The sequence below is a fragment of the Anser anser genome, assembly GCF_964211835.1.
Source record: "Anser anser genome assembly, chromosome: Z".
Classification (NCBI taxonomy): domain Eukaryota; kingdom Metazoa; phylum Chordata; class Aves; order Anseriformes; family Anatidae; genus Anser; species Anser anser.
This window is the reverse complement of record NC_139723.1, coordinates 74,615,372-74,636,086: the sequence shown is the minus strand read 5'-3', so window position 1 is coordinate 74,636,086 and position 20,715 is coordinate 74,615,372. Positions and strand designations below refer to the sequence as shown.

General features: G+C 39.8%; 2 protein-coding genes across 2 annotated transcripts in view; one reads left to right on the top strand and one right to left on the bottom strand.

Annotated features, from left to right (window-relative positions):
- The window catches only part of NUP155 (nucleoporin 155), a 30,201-nt gene extending 22,593 nt beyond the window's left edge, over window positions 1-7,608 (bottom strand). The window contains exons 1-12 of the mRNA XM_083818457.1: window positions 7,337-7,608; window positions 6,406-6,543; window positions 5,978-6,074; window positions 4,780-4,850; window positions 4,093-4,185; window positions 3,037-3,203; window positions 2,791-2,896; window positions 2,457-2,530; window positions 2,057-2,148; window positions 1,826-1,923; window positions 668-820; window positions 82-182 (exon numbers count right to left, since the gene is read on the bottom strand). Coding sequence (XP_083674583.1) covers window positions 82-182; window positions 668-820; window positions 1,826-1,923; window positions 2,057-2,148; window positions 2,457-2,530; window positions 2,791-2,896; window positions 3,037-3,203; window positions 4,093-4,185; window positions 4,780-4,850; window positions 5,978-6,074; window positions 6,406-6,543; window positions 7,337-7,472 — 1,326 coding nt within the window. The 5' untranslated portion in view covers window positions 7,473-7,608. The remainder of the gene's footprint in view (window positions 1-81; window positions 183-667; window positions 821-1,825; window positions 1,924-2,056; window positions 2,149-2,456; window positions 2,531-2,790; window positions 2,897-3,036; window positions 3,204-4,092; window positions 4,186-4,779; window positions 4,851-5,977; window positions 6,075-6,405; window positions 6,544-7,336) is intronic.
- Window positions 7,572-20,715, top strand: part of WDR70 (WD repeat domain 70) — a 138,404-nt gene continuing 125,260 nt past the window's right edge. The window contains exons 1-5 of the mRNA XM_083818489.1: window positions 7,572-7,705; window positions 7,791-7,853; window positions 8,091-8,174; window positions 10,634-10,748; window positions 16,011-16,200. Of these exons, the coding sequence (XP_083674615.1) occupies window positions 7,687-7,705; window positions 7,791-7,853; window positions 8,091-8,174; window positions 10,634-10,748; window positions 16,011-16,200 (471 nt within the window). The 5' untranslated portion in view covers window positions 7,572-7,686. The remainder of the gene's footprint in view (window positions 7,706-7,790; window positions 7,854-8,090; window positions 8,175-10,633; window positions 10,749-16,010; window positions 16,201-20,715) is intronic.

The following is a 20,715-nucleotide window of genomic DNA, read 5'->3' as shown; positions in this document are numbered from 1 at the left end:
AGTATTATTCAAGTATCTCTTCTCCGGAAGAAAAAAAAAATCTAAAATCCATCAAAATTACATGAAAGTTTACTTTAGTACCTGTGTTTCCATCATTGGCTTTTGAAAAGGGAAAGAATCATGATTGATACACCACAGGATGTCATTATCCTCATTTTCTGAGGCTGCCATCAGCAGGACCCCTAGCAAGAACAGGGATATTAAGGTTGTGTTAGGTACGATTAATCACGTATCACACCTACTAATATATACCAAAATATACCACTATTCATTAATTCCTTATTTACCAAAAATCAATCTTTAAGTCCAAACCACACAATTTGAACAGCAGATATCTCTTGGTTTTCTGTATCATATGGTTATTAGTAGGCCACTATCAACAACAGCATTTTACCTTTTACTCTGAAAGATACAAACAAATGAGCCTAAAGTACATAGAAAATGCCTCATAAAAATGAGATGTTTAAAGAGAACCTATATTGAAAATCATCTGGAAACTACTTCAAACATAAAATCAATATACTTGACTGAAAGGGTCAGCAACACTGCTGTGTGTCCTCCCATTCCTTCAAATTACCTGATATAAAATAGTGATAGTAGCTGTCACACACACAAAAAATAATAAAAAAAACCCTACTGTTCTTCTGAGCTGTGTTCCACTGCTTACCTTTGCTATAAAGAGCTCTGTGAACCTTTGAGGGCTTCTCCACATTAGAAGATGCTGAAAATCCAGGTGGCAAACGGACATGAACCAGTGTTAACATAGAGGGACGAGCTGTTGGGTGCTTAAACTGTGAAGTACTAAAATACAGTCGGACACCTAAACATAAGGGAAAAGAAGGTCAATTACATGCAATCTTACATAACTATGACTAAAGCATTGTTGCTACTGCTAATTGACAGCAAGCTAGTTTCAGACTCATAAGAAATTCTTCACAGACACTACTACACTTCTTGCTAAGATACAAGAAGATAAAGGTTATTAATCTAGCTCTGTCACTACTTTCCTGAATACTTCTGTCACACCACTTTCTGCTGGTTTTCTTATAAACTATGGATAATAATTTGTGTGACCAGATTATACTTGCATCAAATGTCAAAGCAATTTGGTTATGTAAAACAACAACATACCAGAATGAAATAAATGTTTCCAAAATTTGTGTTATGTTGTTGTAGTTTAACCTGGCAGGCAGCTAAGCATCACACAACCATTTGCTCACTTTCCCCCTCCCAGCAGGATAGGGGAGACAATCAGGAAAAAAATTAATAAAAAAAGGTAAAACTTATGGATTGAGATTAAGACAATTTAATAGGATAGAAAAGGAAGAGAAAATGATAATTGTGATGATAAAGGAATACAGAAAACACTTGATGCATAATGCAATTGCTCACCACCCACTGCCAAAACCTGGGCAGTGGGTCCCCTGCCCCAGCCACCCCCCCCCCCCCCCCCCCAATTTTATTGTTCACCATGATGCTATATGGTATGGAATATCCCTTTGGCCAGTTGGGACCAGCTGTCCTGGTTCTGTCCCCTCTCAGCTTCTTATGCTCCCCCAGCCTCTTCACTGGCAGGGCAGTAAGTGAAGCTGAAGAGTCCATGACTTGGTGTAAGCACTGCTCAGCAACACCTAAAACTGTCATCATCAGTGTTATTCCCATCCAAAATACAAAACACAGCACCATACCAGCCACTAGGAAGAAAATTGACTAACCCAGCTGAAACCAGAACATACGTAAAAAGGAAAATGTCTGTTAATTTTGTTAAGCTGTGCAGATGTCATTTATCTGTTAAAAAGGGGGGTAAATCACATTTCTTTCTTACCTGCGTGTGTGATTGCCAGCAGCTGACAGTCTATGGATTCAGAATTTTCAATCACTGCTATTTGAACAATAGGTTTAAATACAGAACGATCTATTGTTCTAGAAAACAAAACAAAAAATACTTGTACTCTCAATGCAAAGAAACAAGCAAAAACACTTTCTTCAAAAAATATACCACAACATTATTGACCTTAAATAAAATCTTTTTACTTTATACCTATCATACATTTACCTGGCAATGCTCCCAGCAGCAGAAACTATAGCATTTTGTGAAAGAGAAGTAACCCTGGTCATTCCTTGACCATCTTGACCCAAATCGTAAACCTGCAATTTAATAATACAGCTTAGAGATTTAAAACTGCATTACTTCATACAGCCTCATCTATTATGCAGCAACTCAAACACTACTTTCACACCATCATCATGTTTCTATATGGCTGAAGGGAAGATCAAAAGGCTACTGTTGCCTCAGAAGAAATTATTTTAGGTCTTGCGTAAACACTTTGTGAAAGAAAGATGAAGCGTAATATCCTGATACAACTATAGAGAGTTTCTAGGTACCCAGGAAAACATAAAATATTTGTATACACATTAGTAACATTGCAAAAAGTCATTAAGAATAAGTAACATACTTGCAGTACTCCTTTTTCTGAACGGGTGTATAAGATATTTCGCGAGTTGTCAATGGCAATTTGAACTACAGGATCTTGGGAGGGGGAAAAGAAAAAGGAGAAGTAGCAAATTAACAATGGAATCGGTGAAAACAAGTTTAAGTCAGAATATCACTAAAATAAACTGCAAGTCAACAAAAACTGCAAGAGCCCCAGAGAACTCTTAGGGAAATGATATAAAAGAGCAAACAATTTCACACAACTATTAGTAAACTAAAAGAAAATTGAGCAAAAAAGTGTAATTATTTCAAATTTATATTAAATTATAGGCTAAGTCTTTAGCATCGGTACTTACCATCCTCTGAGAACGTGAACTGTAGCAATGAAGGAATAAGGAAAGACAGTGTGCTCTTTGAATGATTAATTTTCCTGCATCGCTGGCTAAACCATCCGGCCTCAGCCTATAATTTAAAACAGACACATTGTTGAAAAAAGGCAAATCAAAAACCAAGCCAAACTATTAGTTAAAACAAAAATAAAATCATTAACAGTACAATTATGAAAACAAAAATCTAAATGCCTGTGTGTAACCCATAATTACCTGGTAAGCTACTTCATACAAGCAGCCATCCTTTCCAGCCAAAAAGATACGTCCATTATCAGTGGATGTTATTGCCAAAATGTACGTATTGTCAGTAGGGAGTGAATAGAGAGGGTCCGGTAGCAGCTGCATTCCTCCAGACATACTGTCATTGAGTGACCCAGTACCTTAAATTAACAAATAAATAAAACTTTTCAGTTTTTAAGCTCTAGAAATGTTACAGATTTATAAACATTATTGGCTTGTGATTAGAAGCATTTCAGAAAACATGAAAAATTACAGGAGATTTTATAGGTACTAAAAAAGATCTGGAAAAGCTATTTTTGTAAGTGAACTGTAGAGTAATCAATCTTCTGTTTTTTAAAGAAACAAAGCAAATACACTCTATAGATCTCAAAGTATGGAAGTACAATATTTTTGTAATATTCTTTGTACATTTGTCACATTTTCTGTGAGTTGTGTTCTTCTCTAAATCCCAATAATTCTGAAACTAATTTCTGCATTTCTCTTTCACAGCATGATAAAAAGAGAACAAAATGAGAGGATTGTAATCCTCTCTTTTTTTTTTTTTTAAAACAATTCTATACTGTTTCCTCTTGCTATATATGGAATGAAAAACTTGGTATCAGGTTCTTGTTTTCTGGGATTAGAATATAAATGCCAATCAGGTTAACAAACTGCTTTCATCATCTGTTATCTAGATTCATACCCATCTCTTCCTTCCCTCTTGAACATGTGGTTTAATTAACAGGAGTATCTGTTTTCAAAAGTTCTTTTCATGTCAAACAAGTGAATAATATTACTCAACCCTTCTATGGGAGTCCTGGATACAGCAGGTGCACACACTAAGAAAAGGGAACTATTTTACCATGTTTCTAACATGATTTAAAAATTAGCAAGGACATGTTCTTGTTTTTCTTTCTTTCCTTTTTTTTAATAGCTATTAATGAAATAGCCATTGTGTATTTATATAGCTGTTAATTCACAACTGAGAATACTACCCTAATATGTTCTTTAATTTACCTAAATGGAAGAGAAAAAAAAAGAGAGAACTACCTGCTTGTATATTAGAGCAACTGAGCCCTAAAATCACAATATCCACAGGAGTTGCCAGAATAAGTAAGTGTCGTACATGAGGCTGGAATATACCTAAAGTGCGAAAGAAAATTAGATTTTAGTTTGCAGTCAACTCTCAGACTCACAATGACTGTATCCACTGTATTCATGAGGTTGATATAGCGAATGGTTAGAGGGAACAGTCATATTTAAGACCTAAGAACCTGTGAAACTCTAGAATTACAAAACAGTATCAGTCAGCAGTTCAGTTTCCAGTTCATGAAATAGAAGAATTTAAAAATGACATTTTATTCTTGTTTTCTTTTTCTTTTATTTCTTTTACATTCAATCTTACTACCACTGCAACTTTGACTTTGATGTTATCTAAGCAGTAGCTATCAAAAGAACTGCATGTGCTAGAAATCAGGATCTCAAGGAAGTTGTCACTCAAATGGGACAACTTATAAGCAGTACAAATGTTAGAGTATGATGTATGAGCTTGCAAAAAACGCAAGCTCAGAGTAAATGATTGTTAAGCTAAACACTATCTTTAGCTTGTAATTTAATTTCGTGAGATTTCTAAAAAACAAGCCAAACCATTTATCTTGCATATATAAATGTAAAACACAGATATAAAAAAACATATACAGAAAATTCATTAGCAGTCTAGTCATGGTCACTCCTTACCTCCCTTTGGTTTTACAAGACCCACAGCAAGGATAGTTTCACTGAGGCCATCAAAATAAGCTAGATCTCCCCTGTCAAAGAACAAGGAAAAAAAACCGCATAAGATTTGTTACATACTATCACATACTCACAAAATAAAGTCAGATAGCGTATATTTAAAAATTATTAATAGTTATTGTAGTATTGTGAATATGTACTAGAACATGCTGAAGCCATCTACACCTTTTGATATGGGTGAAAACAGGTCCAGCTGAATGGTATGACAGAGCCATAGCTGAGTTTCAAACCTGAAATCAAACTGTAGTATTTTATATTTTTGGATTTTGTTAGTTCATGCATTCTACTCTGAATTACACACAGCATCACCTACAACACCAATTAACACCTAAAGGGAGGAACATACATGAAAAAACATCTAATGCAAAAATAAAAAAATTCTACCTCCTCCATAGTACCTAACCTTTAATGCTGTTATGTGTGGCATTATCTGGTGAATATATCTAATTAATGTATTTTAAACTTTATGACACAATGTAAATGTATGGAGAGGAGCTATCCGAGGAGCACTCTTAACTTTAATCTTAAGAAATTCAACAAATTCTATAAAACAATTCCTATGAAAATTCTTACAAAAATATAATTCTTAAAAAAGCAGGATTAGACAAATAAGGAAACAAACCTGGAAATTATAAACTGCTATTTGAAAAGATGTTGAAATTATTTTCAGTTTTATGCATCCTTTAGACAGGAAAGCTTCAATCACAATACTTTAAAAATAGAGTATATAGCCAAGGTACCAAGGTCATATTATTTATCATTGTGGAAATGACGGGCTGCTGTACATGTATCAGTGTACTTACCAAATCTACTTAGGTTAGTTAGGCAATCAGTGTATAACTACTCTTTTGGGGCATAATGAAAACCCTAGCCATAATACAGCAACAACTTCAGGACATCAGCTATGTCAAATCCTAAGCAAATGCAATTTCTCTTCTTTCATCTCTACATAATTTGGGAGCACTATTACTAACTTTTAAAACTTCATAAACACTTATTAGTTAAAAGCTTTAGTAAAACCTAAAATGAATCAAGATAACTTCATCTGAATAGCACTCCTCTGTGCTACAAGTAAACAATTTCCGACTACTATAATTACTTAATTCCAATATAATACCATCAGGAATGCGTTTGTACGTACCCATCTTCATAGTTCCACATAAAAATGTCACTGTCAATGGTTAGCCACGCTCTGCTGATTTCTGGAAATACTCCCATCATACAATTGCATTGCATATCTGAAGCATTGCTGATGTAAGGACTAAATGCATTTTGACCAGCAAAAGCAAAATCTCCTTTGAACATTTTAAAAAAAATATTGCTTTACACACAGAAGCACACAAACTATATAGCATAAACATTTGAAGTTCCTCATACAGGAACTAATTCCACCAGCACTTCTATACAAACTGACCTTATTGGACCCTTAAAAAGGGAACATAAACAATACCAAGGTTCATTTCTAGGAGTCTGACAGAACTAGTGGAGAAAAATGATTATGAGAGAGCAGAAGTTTGTTTCTATTATTATTACGTACACAACCTAACACATTATTTTTCATTAGGATACGTCCAAACTGCTCCACTAGCTCTGGGGGAAGCGGGACTCTGCGGACTGAGCTGATCTCTGGAAGATTAGGTATTGACAGCAGACCTGGACCTTGCAAAGGATAATCCATATCTGTCATACCAGAAACGGTAGGGCTACCTGCAATTAAGAACAGCGCACACACACAAAAATTAGACTTCCTATAAAGAATTAGATGCTTAAGGAAAAAAATAAATCTATTTTTCTATCTTTTCATGATTTTTTCCCTACTCTGTGAAAATAGATTTGCAAACAAACTCTTAGAATAAGTCATCTCACCCCCAGCCTACTCTTTACCCCATTTTCTCCATGGGACTCTGTAGCCTTTTTTCCATTGTATGGCCAGGCATTAAATACGTAAGGTAAAGAAGCCAGGAGCATGCTTACTTAGAAAACCTGACTTGCATTCCCAGTACCAATCTAAAATTCCCATGTTCCCACTTTACTTTATGGGATGCCACTGCAGAATGACACAGGGAGCTACAATTTGGCCACGGTTGGGATGGTATCGTGACAGAAAACAGCCGCTGTTATCTGAAGGCATGTGCTGGCAGCACACCGACCAGGCCGCCCGGAGCTCCCACACTCCTCTTCACAGCCCCCCGGCCGGACAGCTGGCACCACAGCTCGGGCTGCTCGCAGCCCCAGGGAGGACAAAAGGCGTGTTTGGGTAGCACTATCCCAACTACACGTGGCGCAGCGCTCCCGAGAAATGGAAGCATTTCGGGGCAGCATTTCGGAGCTTTCCGTGCTGCCCGCGGCTCTGAGGGCGGCGCTGGGCGCCTTGTGACCCCGCAGCATGGAGCGGGAAACCGGCGTGGCCGAGGGGCCAGCCCCGGGCCCGCTCCCCCCGGCTACCGAACCGCTCCCCTGACACCTCCCCGCGGCCCCCCGGGCCCCGCCGGCCGCTCACCAGGCGCCGGCACGGCAAGCAGCTCGGACAGGTCCGGGTAGCAGCGGTCGTCCTGGATCTGCCGGTCGATGATGCGGCCCGCGGCCTCCAGCGCCTCGTGCACGGCGGGCGCGGCGGGGCTCATAGCGGCGGGCATAGCGGGGCCGGGCTGGGACCGGGACCAGTACCGGGACCAGTACGGGACCAGTACCGGGAGCTGCCCGCCCGCCTCTCCGCGCCAAATCCCGGCGGTCCCCGCGCTGCTGACGCCGTTCCGCCGGGCGGGGACAGCAGGGGCGTAGCGGCGGGAGGCGGTGGCCAGGCGCCGCGGCTTCCTCCCCGCGCTGTTGTGGTTCCGGGCCGGCCGCGGCATGGAGCCGCCGGAGGGCGGTGAGCAACGGGACGGGACCGGGCAGCGCCGGCCCCGCGCCCCTCTGCTGACCGCTTTTACCTTCCCCCCTCTTTCTCTTTGCAGACGCCGAGATGTTGGCGGGGACCGACCCGGAGCTGGCGGCCACCATGGGCTTCTCCGGTTTCGGTAAGTCCCGGGGGGCTTCTGGGGACGGCTGGGGGTCCCGCGGGGGGCGGCGGTGTCCCTGGGGTGGGCTGGGGGCTGTGAGGGGATGGCGGCCCTGGGGTGCTCCCCCCCCAAGCCCTGGGATCCCCCGGCCCTGGGATCCCCCCCTGCAGCTCCCGCACTGCCTGTCACCAGGGCGAGCCTTAGTCAGTCTCCTTTTTAATCCCTTTTCCGTTTTTTTTTTTTTTTTTTTTTTAGGGAAGAAAGCTCGCACTTTTGATCTTGAAGCCATGTTTGAGCAGACAAGAAGGACCGCCGTGGAAAGGAGCAGGAAGGTCTTGGGTAAGGAATGTGGGTGCTGTCAGTTAGTGCATCGTAAAATGTGTTTTGTTTTTTTGTGCGTTGGGGTGATGGGTGAAGTGTCTCCCACTGGATATTTAGAAAGCTGATAAATGTGGTTTTGCTGAAGAAGGACAGTCCTAAATCACTCAGAGGTGGATAAGTAGGCAAGTTACTAATTTACATATGTTAGAGCATGCAAGAGGCCTGCCTGCACAAGGTTCCTCTTGTGTGGCATGGGACTTGGACACAGCAAAAAGTTGGATTCACATAAAAGACTCTTTTATTTGAAATTTTGGAAGTTCCCTTCCAAAATTCAAAGGGAACTGGACACAAAGAGCTTTAATCCAAAGAGCACGGAATAAAAAATGAAATGTGTCCTATGACATACAGCAGATTATATAGCAGCCTGCAAGTTTTTCTTTCTTCTGTTGTGCTGGGAGTGGGTGGGTTTTCAAGGTGGTGGCTTGAGAGTAAATAATGATGGAAATTGCATGTTTTGCTGACTATATCCAAGCAAAAACTATTCCAAAGATGGTCCTTAGGGAGACACTTGTGTTTGTGGTGTTTTTTTTTACCTTGCTGGGCAGCTGAGCTCCACCACATCTCTCTCATTCCCCCCCTTAGAAGAAGAGAGGAAAATGAAAGAATGCTGGAAAGAAAAAAAAAAAACACCAAAACTCACAGGTTGAGATAAGGATAATTTAAGTAAAGGGAAAAGGAAGATGGAAGAAAAAAAAAAAAAAGCAAAGGCTGCACAGAAGCCCGGAGAGAGAAAAGAAATTGCTCTCTACTTCCCGTCAATGAGCAATGTTTGGCCATGCCCCAGGAAGCACAGCCTCAATAAGCGTAGCGTTTGTTTGGGAGGGCAGATGTTTTTATAATGAGAGTCCCCCCTCTCCTTCCCCTTTACCACCTTTTATTGCTGAGTGTGACATCATATGGTATGGAATATCCCTTTGGTCCGTTTAGGTTAGCTGCCCTGGTGATGTCCCCTCTGCACCTCTTGCCCACCCCAAGCCTGCTGGCTCTGGGGGGCTTGGAGGGAGTCCTGATGCTGTGCCAGTATTGCTCAGCAGCAGACACAACACTGGTGTGATACCACTGCTGTTCTAGCTACGCGAGCAGAGCACAGCAGTGTATGGGCTGCTGCAGGGAAAGTTAAGTGGCCCTATATGATGGGGTTACAGCATTGGTGGATAGAAGAAGAAGAACTGACATCATCTACCTGGACTTGTGCAAAGCATTTGACCCTGTACCACACGATATCATTGTCTCTGAATTGGAGAGCCATGGATTTGATGGATGGACCATTTGGCGCGTAAGGAACTGGCTGGATGGTCGCACTCAAAGAGTTTTGGTCAACAGCTCAGTGTCCATGCGGAGTTCAGGAATAAGCGGTGTTCCTCAGGAGTCAATATTGGAACTGGCATTGTTTAATGTCCTTGTTGTTGACATGGACATTGGGATTGAGTGCATCCTCAGCAAGTTGCCAATGACACCAAGCTGTGTAGTGCAGTCAACACGCTGGAGGGAAGGGATGCCATCCAGAGGGACCTGGGCAGGCTTGAGACATGGGCCCATGTGAACCAGGTCCTGCACCTGAGCTGGGGCAATCCCAAGCACAAAGACAGGCTGGCCAGAGAATGGATTGAAAGCAGCTCTGAGGAGAAGGAACTGGGGGTGTTGACTGATGAGAAGCTTAACATGAGCCAGCAATGCGTGCATGCAGCCCAGAAAGCCAACCGTGTCCTGGGCTGCATCAAAAGCAGCGTGGCCAGCAGGTCAAGGGAGATGATTCTTTCCATCCACTCTGCTCTTGTGAGACCCCACCTGGAGTCCTGAACCTAGCTATGGGACCTCCAACATAAGCTCATGGACCTGTTGAGTGAGCCCAGAAGAGGGCCACAAAGAAGATCAAAGGGCTGGAGCACCTTTTTTGTGAAGACAGGCTGAGGGAGTTGGGGTTGTTCATCCTGGAGAAGAGAAGGCTCCTGGGAGACCTCATTGCAGCCTTTCTGTTCTTAAAGGGGGCCTACAGGAAAGCAGGAGAGGGACTCTTTGTCAGGGAGTGGAGTGATAGGACGAGGAGTAATGGCTTTAAACTACAAGAGAGTAGATATAGATTAGATATTAGGAAAAAAATGTTTCCTGTGAGGGTGGTGAGGCACTGGAATGGGTTGCCCACAGAAGCAGTGGATGCCCCATTGCTGGAGGATTTCAAGGCCAGGTTGGATGGGGCCCTGGGCAACCTGGTCTAGCAGGTGACATCCCTTCCCCTGGCTGGGGGATGGTGGAATTAAATGATCTTTAAGGTCCCTTCCAACCCAAACTTTTCTATTCTGTCATTTTGTATAGATCTGAAAATGAAGAAAGTTGTTTTACTGTCCTCAGCAGGCATCTAATTGTATCTTTTAAAAAAAATCTTAATTATTTGTCACTTATGTATTCTCCATACTCAGAGGCTCGAGAAAGAGAAAAGGAAGAACAGGCTGAAAAAGAACTTAAAAGTCGACACACTGATTCATCAGCTTCAGCCTCAAGCGCAACAGGAGTTGGGTCTGCATTAAAACCAAGGTACTTAGTTATGGTGGGAGGTGTCATTTAGCAACTTTTTTATCTGAAAGGGCTTTTTTTGGTTGGGGTGTTATTTTTTTTCTTTTTTTTTTGTGGGGTGAGGGTGGGTGGGGGAATGATAATTTCTTAACTTGTGTGAACATGCCTATGCTATCTGAAGTGTTAGAGTGGAAATGCTGTTATTTATCTGTACTTTCTTGGATGTGTCAGTATTTGTAAATATTGCAATTGTGTATATTTAATAGTTAATTTTAATAGTTCTTTAATACATAACCCTGTTTGGCATGCTTTTTTTTTTTTTTTTTAAACAGCAATGTTATCTGTATATTTTTTGAAAATATATGGTCAAATATAGAGCATACAGGTGCTGACTTTATTAGCAACCAAAATTCCCACCCGTAAGTAGGATATACTTGTTCAAGCCTGCAAAAGAATAGCAAAGTTAGGTAGAGAGACTGTGTGCACACTGCATGGAGTAGTGGTATGGCTGAATAAATATTCTGACTTGATTTCAGTCTGAAATTTACTCCACAACTTTTCAAAGTCTGCATGTCATTGACAAATAGCAGATGTTACTGGTTTGACTATTTAGATTCTTCAGTCCTGCAAAATCAAAAGTAGCAACGTGTAACAGAGGCCACATCACTCCTTTGTGTGACAGGGTTTGTTGACATCAGTATACTTTAAAGTTGTAGGGCTTTCTGTCTACAGAAGTCTTACAAGCTGTAAGCTACTCTGGTATACTCTTATGTGTCTCCTAGGCTGATTGTATGTGGTAGGTTTTTACAGACAAGCCTGTAGCATTGCAGACCAAACAAATTTCTGTTCTAAAATTTCTTCTTTGCTTGTTGATTTATGGAAAGCTCAAATGAGCTGTGGACTCGCACTGAAATAACTGGTTACACAACATACTTCCCTATAGATCTGTGTTATGTCTTACGGACAAAGGAAAAGTATGTGCTCCCATTCACTTTTGATGCTCTTCCTAGTGAAACAATAGAGACTGACAAGAATTAGATGCAATGGGATTGTGTGCTTTGTATATACGGGTGACTTCAATATAAGGATTCAATTAAAATAAGTAGTAGGCAGGTGATATAGAGCATTTTCTATCATTTCACTAAAGGATTTGAGAGAAGAGTACTCTAGGCTCTTTGGATAAAAGAAAGTAGTAATTACCTATCAGCATTATGAGTTACAAAGGAGGCTCTGGTAACTCACTAAGGTCCTGTTTATAATAAGTGTTTTTTTATTTTGTTTTGTTTGTTTGTTTTTAACTGAGGACTGGCATGAAAAGCTCACAGAACTGGAAGCTGAACATGTTAACTTGCAGTATTATATTTCCTTGTAAATTATGGCACTCAGTTTAGAACTTACTGCTTAAAACATAAAGCTAGTGAAGGAGACACACCATTGTGCCTCAGTCTAAATTCAGTGGGATAATCCTTCAACTGACTGTTGAAATCTGAATTGTAGGACTCAAGGGTATTATTTTTTTTTATGATGTAGATTTTAGTTACTATAAATTGAATTTACAACTTATTATTTTCTCTGAAAATGGCAACACTACTTTTTTTCTTTAAATTCCAAGTACATTCATCTATCTTAGTAGCTCTCTTACTAATTTTACAATTGTTGACAAGGGGTTGTTTAATACAAAAAGGTGATTCTAGTGATTCTTTTTGCTTTTTGAATTAATTTGCTTCAGAGAACTGTTTGCAATAGTTACAGTATTTACACAAATATGCATAAGAACAATAGTATTTACACTTTGTCAAAGAAAAGCATAGAGTCAGGATGGTTTGGATTGGAAAGGACCTTAAAGATCACCTGGTCTCAGCCCCCCTGCCATGGGCAGGAACACCTCCCACCAGACCAGATTGCTCAAAGCCTCATCCAACCTGTCCTTGAGCACTTCCAGGGATGGAGCGTCCACAATATCCACAATTAGCATCTGCTAGTATATGAAAAAGTCTAAGAAATTACAGTAGATGATGTGAGGTGAGAGAATGCATGGGGCGGATCGGGGTAATGCCCACATACACAGCTCTCAGGATGTTTTTCGTTACTTTGTGTGCCATATGTACTCTATTCCAGCTTTCTGTTTTCCTCTTAACAGCATGTTTTACTTATTGAGGAAGTAATGAGAGAAAGCAAAAAACAGTTCCTTATATGCCTCTGATTTGTGGGAAAGGGGTTCCTTTAGCAGCATCTGGTAGAGGAAGACTGTATAGCTGAAAGTTGAAACAAATGCCATGATATGTCTGCTCTCTTGTTTTGTCGTTTCTGCCAGAACCCCTTGTCACTGTCTGACAAATGTTACTCAGCTAGATGGGCTTTTGGCCTGTCTGTGTTGGGCTGTTCTCGTGTTTGACTGCCTTTCCTGTTGGAACAGAGTAAACTAGCAGCTGTAGCTGGAATCCTTGGTTGTCTCTGCCAAGCTTGGAGCGTGGTGAAAAACAGCACTGAATTTCTGATCATTTAATATGAAGAATTATTGCATAGCCTCTCAAAATGCTGAAGTGTTTGAATGCATTGATTCTACCTAGTAAATAACGAAACTATAGGGTTAGGCAATTAGGGAGGAAGCTGGGTATTGTTCTTGAGTGTCTATAGAAAGATGTAAAAGTCTGGGACTCTGGGATTGGAAGGGCCTCCTTCAGTCATTGTGTTATATACACTTTAACTGGCAGCTACATGGTATGTTTTGTTCCATTCCAAAATAATTTTTTTGGCTTTTAGGGAAAAGTTATGTGGTTTGCTAGTCTGGGAACGTGTCAGTTTTTCAGATCAACTCTGTCACACACAGGGTGGTAAGGCCTTGCCGAGAGATCTGGACAAATCAGAGACCTGGGCAATCACCAATGGTATGAAGTTTAACAAGAGCCAGTGATGGATTCTGCATCTGGGAAGGCGACAACCCTGGCTTGTACTGGGGGGTGAGGGGCTGGAGATCAGCCCCACGGAAAGGGATCTGGGGCTTCTGGTCAGCAGCAAGCTGAAGATGAGCCAGCAGTGTGCCCTGGCAGCAAGGAGGGCCAGCTGCACCCTGCGGTGCATCAGGCACGGCATTGCTGGATGGCCAAGGGAAGGGATTGTCCTGCTCTGCTCTGTGCTGGTGCAGCCTCACCTCCAGTACTGTGTGCAGGTTTGGGTGCCGCAATATCAAAAGGACATAAAACTGTTAGAGAGTGTCCAAAGGAGGGCTACAAAGATGGTGGAAAGTCTGTAGGGAAAGATGTATGAGGAGAAGCTGAGGTCCCTGGGTTTGTTCAGCCCAGAGCAGAGCAGGCTGAGGGGAGGCCTCATGGCGGCCTGCAGCTCCCTCACGAGGGGAGCGGAGGGGCAGGCGCTGAGCTCTGCTCTCTGGGGACAGCGACAGGACCCGAGGGAACGGCATGGAGCTGGGACAGGGGAGGGTCAGGCTGGGGGTTAGGGAAAGGTTCTGCACCCAGAGGGTGCTCGGGCACTGGGACAGGCTCCCCAGGGCAGTGGTCATGGCACCCAGCTGCTGGAGTTCAAGAAGCCTTTGGACAACACTCTCAGACATAGGGTCTGATTTTTTTGGGTGGTCCTTTTGGGATCCAGCAGTTGGACTTGATGATCCTTGTTGGGTCCCTTCCAACTTTGATATTCTATGATTCAGTCTTATAAAATAGTTCATTTTGGTTACTTGAACTTTGTTTGGTTACTTGAACTTTGAACTTTGGTTACTTGAACTTGAAGCATTTTGAAGGACCCAAATGTGTTCCTCAGATACTGGAAAAGCTTTCTTACGGTAAAAGGACATTGATTGTCCCATTGCTATAGAGTGAAAGAAGCTCATTTTATTTGAGTTAGATTTATTGTACGGTCATATCCTGACCTAGGTCTTTAAATGTCTCTCATCACTATGCAAAACAAAGTTTGTATGTAGATGTAATATCTTTTATTAGGCTAGTAAATATAGTTGGAAAAATTAGACAAGCTTTCAGGCATGCAAGCCCTTCTCATCACTGTGACATCCGAGGACCTAATTCACGTTGGTTTTAGTGTGTTTTGATTTCTTCCTAAAATAGAATTCCATTTGCTTATCCAAGACAAATATTTGCTGTATAACCTATTACCTGCTTGGTGTACAGATGTTTTAGGGAGGTTGTGTGTTCTGTCACAATCACACACTTCAGAATCTCTTTCGTTAGTGCTTTATTATGTTCTTGAGCTTGTTTGTTTTCATTATAGTTTTAAAATGATAACCTAGACTTTTAAGAAAAAGAAAGAAGGAAACACCTCTGTAGTTTCTTTTGCTTTCCATTATTAAGTATCTTTTGCAGTCGGCTCAATTTTAAATTCACATACTCTCTCTTAAAATGTAAGTTCCCAAAGCATGTCTTGCAACTTGAGTTTATCTGACCGGATCAGAAAGGAACAGCTGACTTCCATTGCAAAGTATCACTCGAGTCATACACTGTAGCCTAGGAAAAAAGTAAAAAATTGTGCTTACCCCTTTTAGACCTTGTACCAGTTAAAATACCGCCTACTTGATAACTACCAGCAGAGGGAGCCCATTTATTTCGAATGAACTGAATGAACGTGGAATAAATAGTTCTACTTTCTTTCCAGAAATTTTCCAATGCCAAAAGCAATGTGTTTAAAACAATTGATTTAGACATCAGTGAAATGATAATTTAAACACAACTTTTAGAATCTAGACATGTAACAGGTTACTGTACATGAAATATTTGGCTGACAGTACTTGATTCCCTGTACTTCTTTACCAGCATTAAAAAGCAAGTGCCATGCTTTGTGTTCTCGCTCTGGTGGTGAGCCTGGATCGTTACTCTTTTGAGTTCCACTATGCTGAGGGAGGTGCAGAGTGTTTGGGTATGCTGCAACCTGTAGCGGCGGCTTGGAGATGCTGTGTATCAGTGTGTACTGCTGGCTTCTAAGTATTTTAGATATAAACATATCTAAGTATTTTAAACTCATATTAGTGGTGTGGCACTGTTACTTTTACATTCCATCTAACTTTTTCTTTTTGTATTCTGCCTTTTTTTTTAATTATCTGATGCTATGTTATTCCTTTTTTGTTTAAAGCTTTTTTTATGCTTTCAAGATGATGGTGGGCCTACATTATGTTAATAAAAATGAGTTTACGTTTTGCTCCTAATTTCAGTGCTTGCAAATTTATGTCAGTGCTGAACATCTCTGACCTGAAATTCATGTGGAAGTGCCAATTTCTTAAAATACAGATATATATATATTTTTAAATTTTACATGCAGAGACACAGATAGCAGTGAAAGTGAAGACAGCTCAGATGAAGAGTTAACTGGTCCTTCCATGCAATCCCAGACTTCTGTTCAAGGTCCAGTTGGTGGTGGTGATGATGACGATGACGAAGAATTCATTGGGCCACCGCTTCCACCTGGGTTCAAGGATAGTGATGATGATGATACAGAAGAGGAAGATAATGTAAGTATTTTGTTTGTCTTTAATGTTTTAACACTGTGAGTAAACTCTTAATTTGTTAGTATGCTTTTTCCTTTATGATTGAATTTTCAGGTGAAGCATGGCTGTTATTCGAAATAAAGTTTTTCTGTATTTTTTTTCCTAATGGTTATTCAACAAACACAATTATTTTCATTGAAAAATACTCATGTTTTTACAACATATGAGTCTCAACCGAAATTCATCATCAGTTACCATATTTCATTTACTCCTTTTCTTGTCTTTTTTCCATGGTATAAAAGAACTATACAAATAAATATTTTATATAAATAGTTTAGTTCTCTTGTTTCCTAGTGCACGTGTAGAATTTTTGTCAAGAAAGAAGAGGTAGAGGTAGACTTGAGTCTAGCGAAAATCATTATGCCAAAATTGCTCTGAGAAAATGTACAGGTGTAGATGAGGGGTGTTTTTTCTGTGTGTTTGTTTGCTTTTAAATAAATGCCAGGCTGGTTTGTTCGAGCAAATCTAGGCTCTTTTCTTGTATATTAAAAGTAAGGAGAAAACCAGAAACAGCCTAACTTAGATATCGTAGATAGTGAGTTGATAAATGCCTTTCTGCTTAGCTAGAAGTTTAATAGTTTGATCTTCTTTCTCTAGACCTTCATGGATTGATTGTATCATGGTAGTGGATGTTGTGTGATGGTTTTTGTGCTTTTTTTGTAGCAGCGATGATATAAATCCTGGAAAAAACAGTTTTGCTAATGCTATTCTGAACCATTTGGTAGTGGACAAAACTGATATGTCTTATTACACAAATACAAGTCTAATCCCCAAAAAAACAATTCTCAGATGTCTCAGCAATTTCTTTCCAGTTCATCTTCAGTTCTGGCCAGGTGTTCATCTTTTTGCTTTTCCTGTAAATTCTTACCTTGAATCATGTCAAATATAATATTAAAGTTTAGAATGCTGACTGAAAAAGTACGAGAAAAGAACGAGAGAAACTTCTTAATCAGTAAGTTACCCGATTGCTAGAGGGAGCCTAACCTTGTATGATAATTCTTTGCAATGTTTAGTGTTCCCCCATCTGCCCCCCCCCCCCCCCCCCCCCGCCCTGGGATCTGAGTGGTGGGAAACTCTGATGCTTGAGGATTTTTATTGCTTTGTCTGATCTGCTTACTGATTTTCTTAATTATCAAACTGTACATTGTGGGGCCACATCTCCTGTGATCTCATCTGTACCCTATGCATGACTCATTTTGTCTTAGGAACCAGCTGTTGGTAGATCCCAAGCTATCTTTGAGAATGTTGTAAGTCATAAGTGCCTTAAGTTAACTTATGACTTGTATCTGTATCAGGAATCCCATTCACTTCAGGCTGTAATGGCACTGCGGAGTCAGCCAATATTCCTGAGAACATCATAGATCAGCAGGTTTTGGTTGCTGTGGGTCATGTCATAATGAAGTCACTACTTCTTTTCTGTCAGATTTCATCTTTTCTCCCACCTCAGATCTGCTTGTTTAAATGTTTTTACCTAATGGTAAGATCTGAAAATACAGTACTTTATCCAGAAGTTTTATCAAACATGCATTTCTCATAGATAATCAGAATAACAGTTACCGTCTTGAAAAGTACTTAAATGTATTGATGTTGAAGGAAGTGTTTCCTCTTTTTCAGTTTGGGCGTGAAATAATTTTCAGCCTTTTTCAGGGCCCAGCATGTTAGTGTGGATTGTGTAAATCCTATGTATTGTCTTTTTTTTCAAATTGACATGCATCTGGGTTCAGTACTAAGAAGAACAATGTCTGAAAGTATCTATTAATATCTGGTAACTTTGTGCATGCATATGCTAGGAAGTGGTAAATCTCAAAAAAGTATGCTTGTTCTGCACAGGTATTCTGTTTGTTCTTTGGGGCCTCATCAGAATGCCCTTCTACATCACAGGTCTCCCTATCTGTCCCTATTTCTCTTCCTAGAGAAAATGATCTTTTGCTTTGCTGTCAGCACTTTTGAAGGTTGTAACTGCATATAACACTGAGTAATTGAAGCCACACATAGAGAAGCAACCAGGCTTGGGAACAGGGTCCTGCAGGTATCTTTAATCTTTGGCAGAGTAAAAGTTCCAAGATGCTCAAAGGAATTCAGTGTATATGACACTAAAATAAAACAGTGTCAGTGTAAACTTGAAATCACGGTAAATCCTCTTGATTAAACGCAAAGTTTAACCTCCTGTCTGCTAATATTTCACAGAAATATTACAAAAAACTTTGCATCAGAAATCTCTGGCTATTCATACTTACCTTTTCCACACACTTTATTATTAATTGTTTTGTTTCAGTGTTCACTTGTTTACATCCATTTTATTTTTTTAAACAACAAATGAGATTTGAAAGCACCAGAACTATAAACAGTCCTTAAACGAAAAAAGTTATATTTCAGTAGAATGCCGGGATTTATAGTCTTCTTGTCAGGGCCTTAAGGAATTAAATTGATTTCTAAACTTAATGTATCTAAATTGTTCTTCCTAATAATCAAAAGCATTTTGTATGTGTTGCAAAATCACGGAGAATTTTGCTTAAAAACAAGTCACGCTCATCAGATTACCTACAGTAATTGTGGTTAGTTTTTATATACCTAGATTTTTCTTTTAACTCATGCCAGAACTTACTAGGGTTTTCTTTTGAAAGTGAGAATTGATGCAAATAAAGATTTTCCTCTGGTACCATAGTCTGTTATGGAGACATCACTTTATGCAGTTGGAAGAAAGCATCGTTTGTTTAGCCTGCCGTAATTCGATTCTGAAATTTTAATTAAAAAAATATATATTTACACTTCATTTAAGTGTGTTGGCAGTGGTCTTTCCCACACATAGTGAATTAGCAGAATTATTTCGTTGTGTCGAAGATAAATTTAACCATATTGGTCAAGTAAGCTATGATATAAATACACTAAATATTCAAGATCTGTTTTATTGCATCATCAGTGAAAGGTTGGCATCCTCTGACACCTCTTTTGTTGAGTAATTTTTGTCATGTGATTTTGTTAATTTCACATGAATCAAAAGTCTTATATATATACACTACTGTTCCAGTTTGTGGTATAATTATCTCTTCCATATCAGTGGAGAGTGCTATATGAATTCCTAAATGCAGTCACGTTCAAACCTCAAATTAGTGCCAAGTGGTAGCAGACTCCTTCATTCATTCATATTTCTGGAATGAATGAGGTCCTATGGGAAAAAGTAACTAAATGATAAGTACTCACATTTAGGTAGTATTGCACTGTTTGTTTAATAATTGAGAAATTATGGGAAGATTCATAAAAATCTTTTAAGTGTTAAAAACAAATATATTTTTGGCAATAGGTATGTTTGACAGAACAGGGTGAGACTTTCAGTAGTAGAGGTAGCTTATGAAGTTAAGAGCAAGTTATCGGCAACGAAACAGAAAATACTTGTTTCTTTTTAATCTGTGTGTTAGTGTGCTGTGTACCTGTTGTCTGTTGTCCTCCAGCAAAGAAGGCTGTACCTTAGTAAGGCTTTGCACTTTGAAATCTCTAAAATACAAGACACTATATATGTAAATTGTTTTAGAAAAAACAGCTGCATCGTTGCTGTAACTTGGTATCTGACATGTGCCAATAAGATATGTGGTGTTTTGTTGTCGTTTTTTACATAATTGCTTGCATAAATTTCAGAGTTATGGATTCTGAGCACTGAGTATAATTTATTTCCATTATCTCTCTCCAAAGGGCAGTTGGTGTCTTGTCTAGTGAAATACTTGCTTTAGATCTGTAAATTTTGCAGGCATGCAAAGGTGAAAACAATGTGCAGAAACAGATTTTACTTCAGCCTATCTTTCTCAGTGTTTCTCAGTTTTCACTTTGTTTGTTGACTGTATTAATTTCTAGTAACATTATAGTATTAGTTTATATATAAGTATACCTATACAATACATATATTTTAATATGTAAGTATAAAATATGTATAAAAATATTTGAGTAACGCTACAACTGTCTTGATAAAGTGCAGTAACTGGAAACTAGAGTTAAAAGACCCCAATGAAAAGTTTCAGACAGAAAAGTAACTTGCAGACTTGTGTGATTTAAGTTCGTCTGATCTTAAGACAATAGTTACAAAACAGTCTAGAATAGATTTGGTTGAGAATAAGCAGAGCGGCAGAAATATGAGACTTGTGGGTTTTAAGTCTAAACAGTTAATTTATAACTGGGAAGACTTTGTGTCAGCATGGATGCCAGAGGCCTTTGGGGTCTAGAGCCTCTCCTTACTTCTGCTCATGAACTCAGTTATTTTCTTTCCTCTGAAGGGAATAAGGAAACAGCTGTGCTGTCCTGATTTCCTGTTGATCGATTGGTGATCACAGTACGATCCTGTGAGTCCCCCAAAAAGCAGGTGTTAATGTTACAAGGACTCTGTGATTCCTTTTTTCTTGATTGTACTTCAGTCTGTGGTTGGTATGCATGGGGGCAGAATTGGAAGAGGAGAGATGGAAAGCTCCATTGAATAATTTTGTTTTGTTTCCA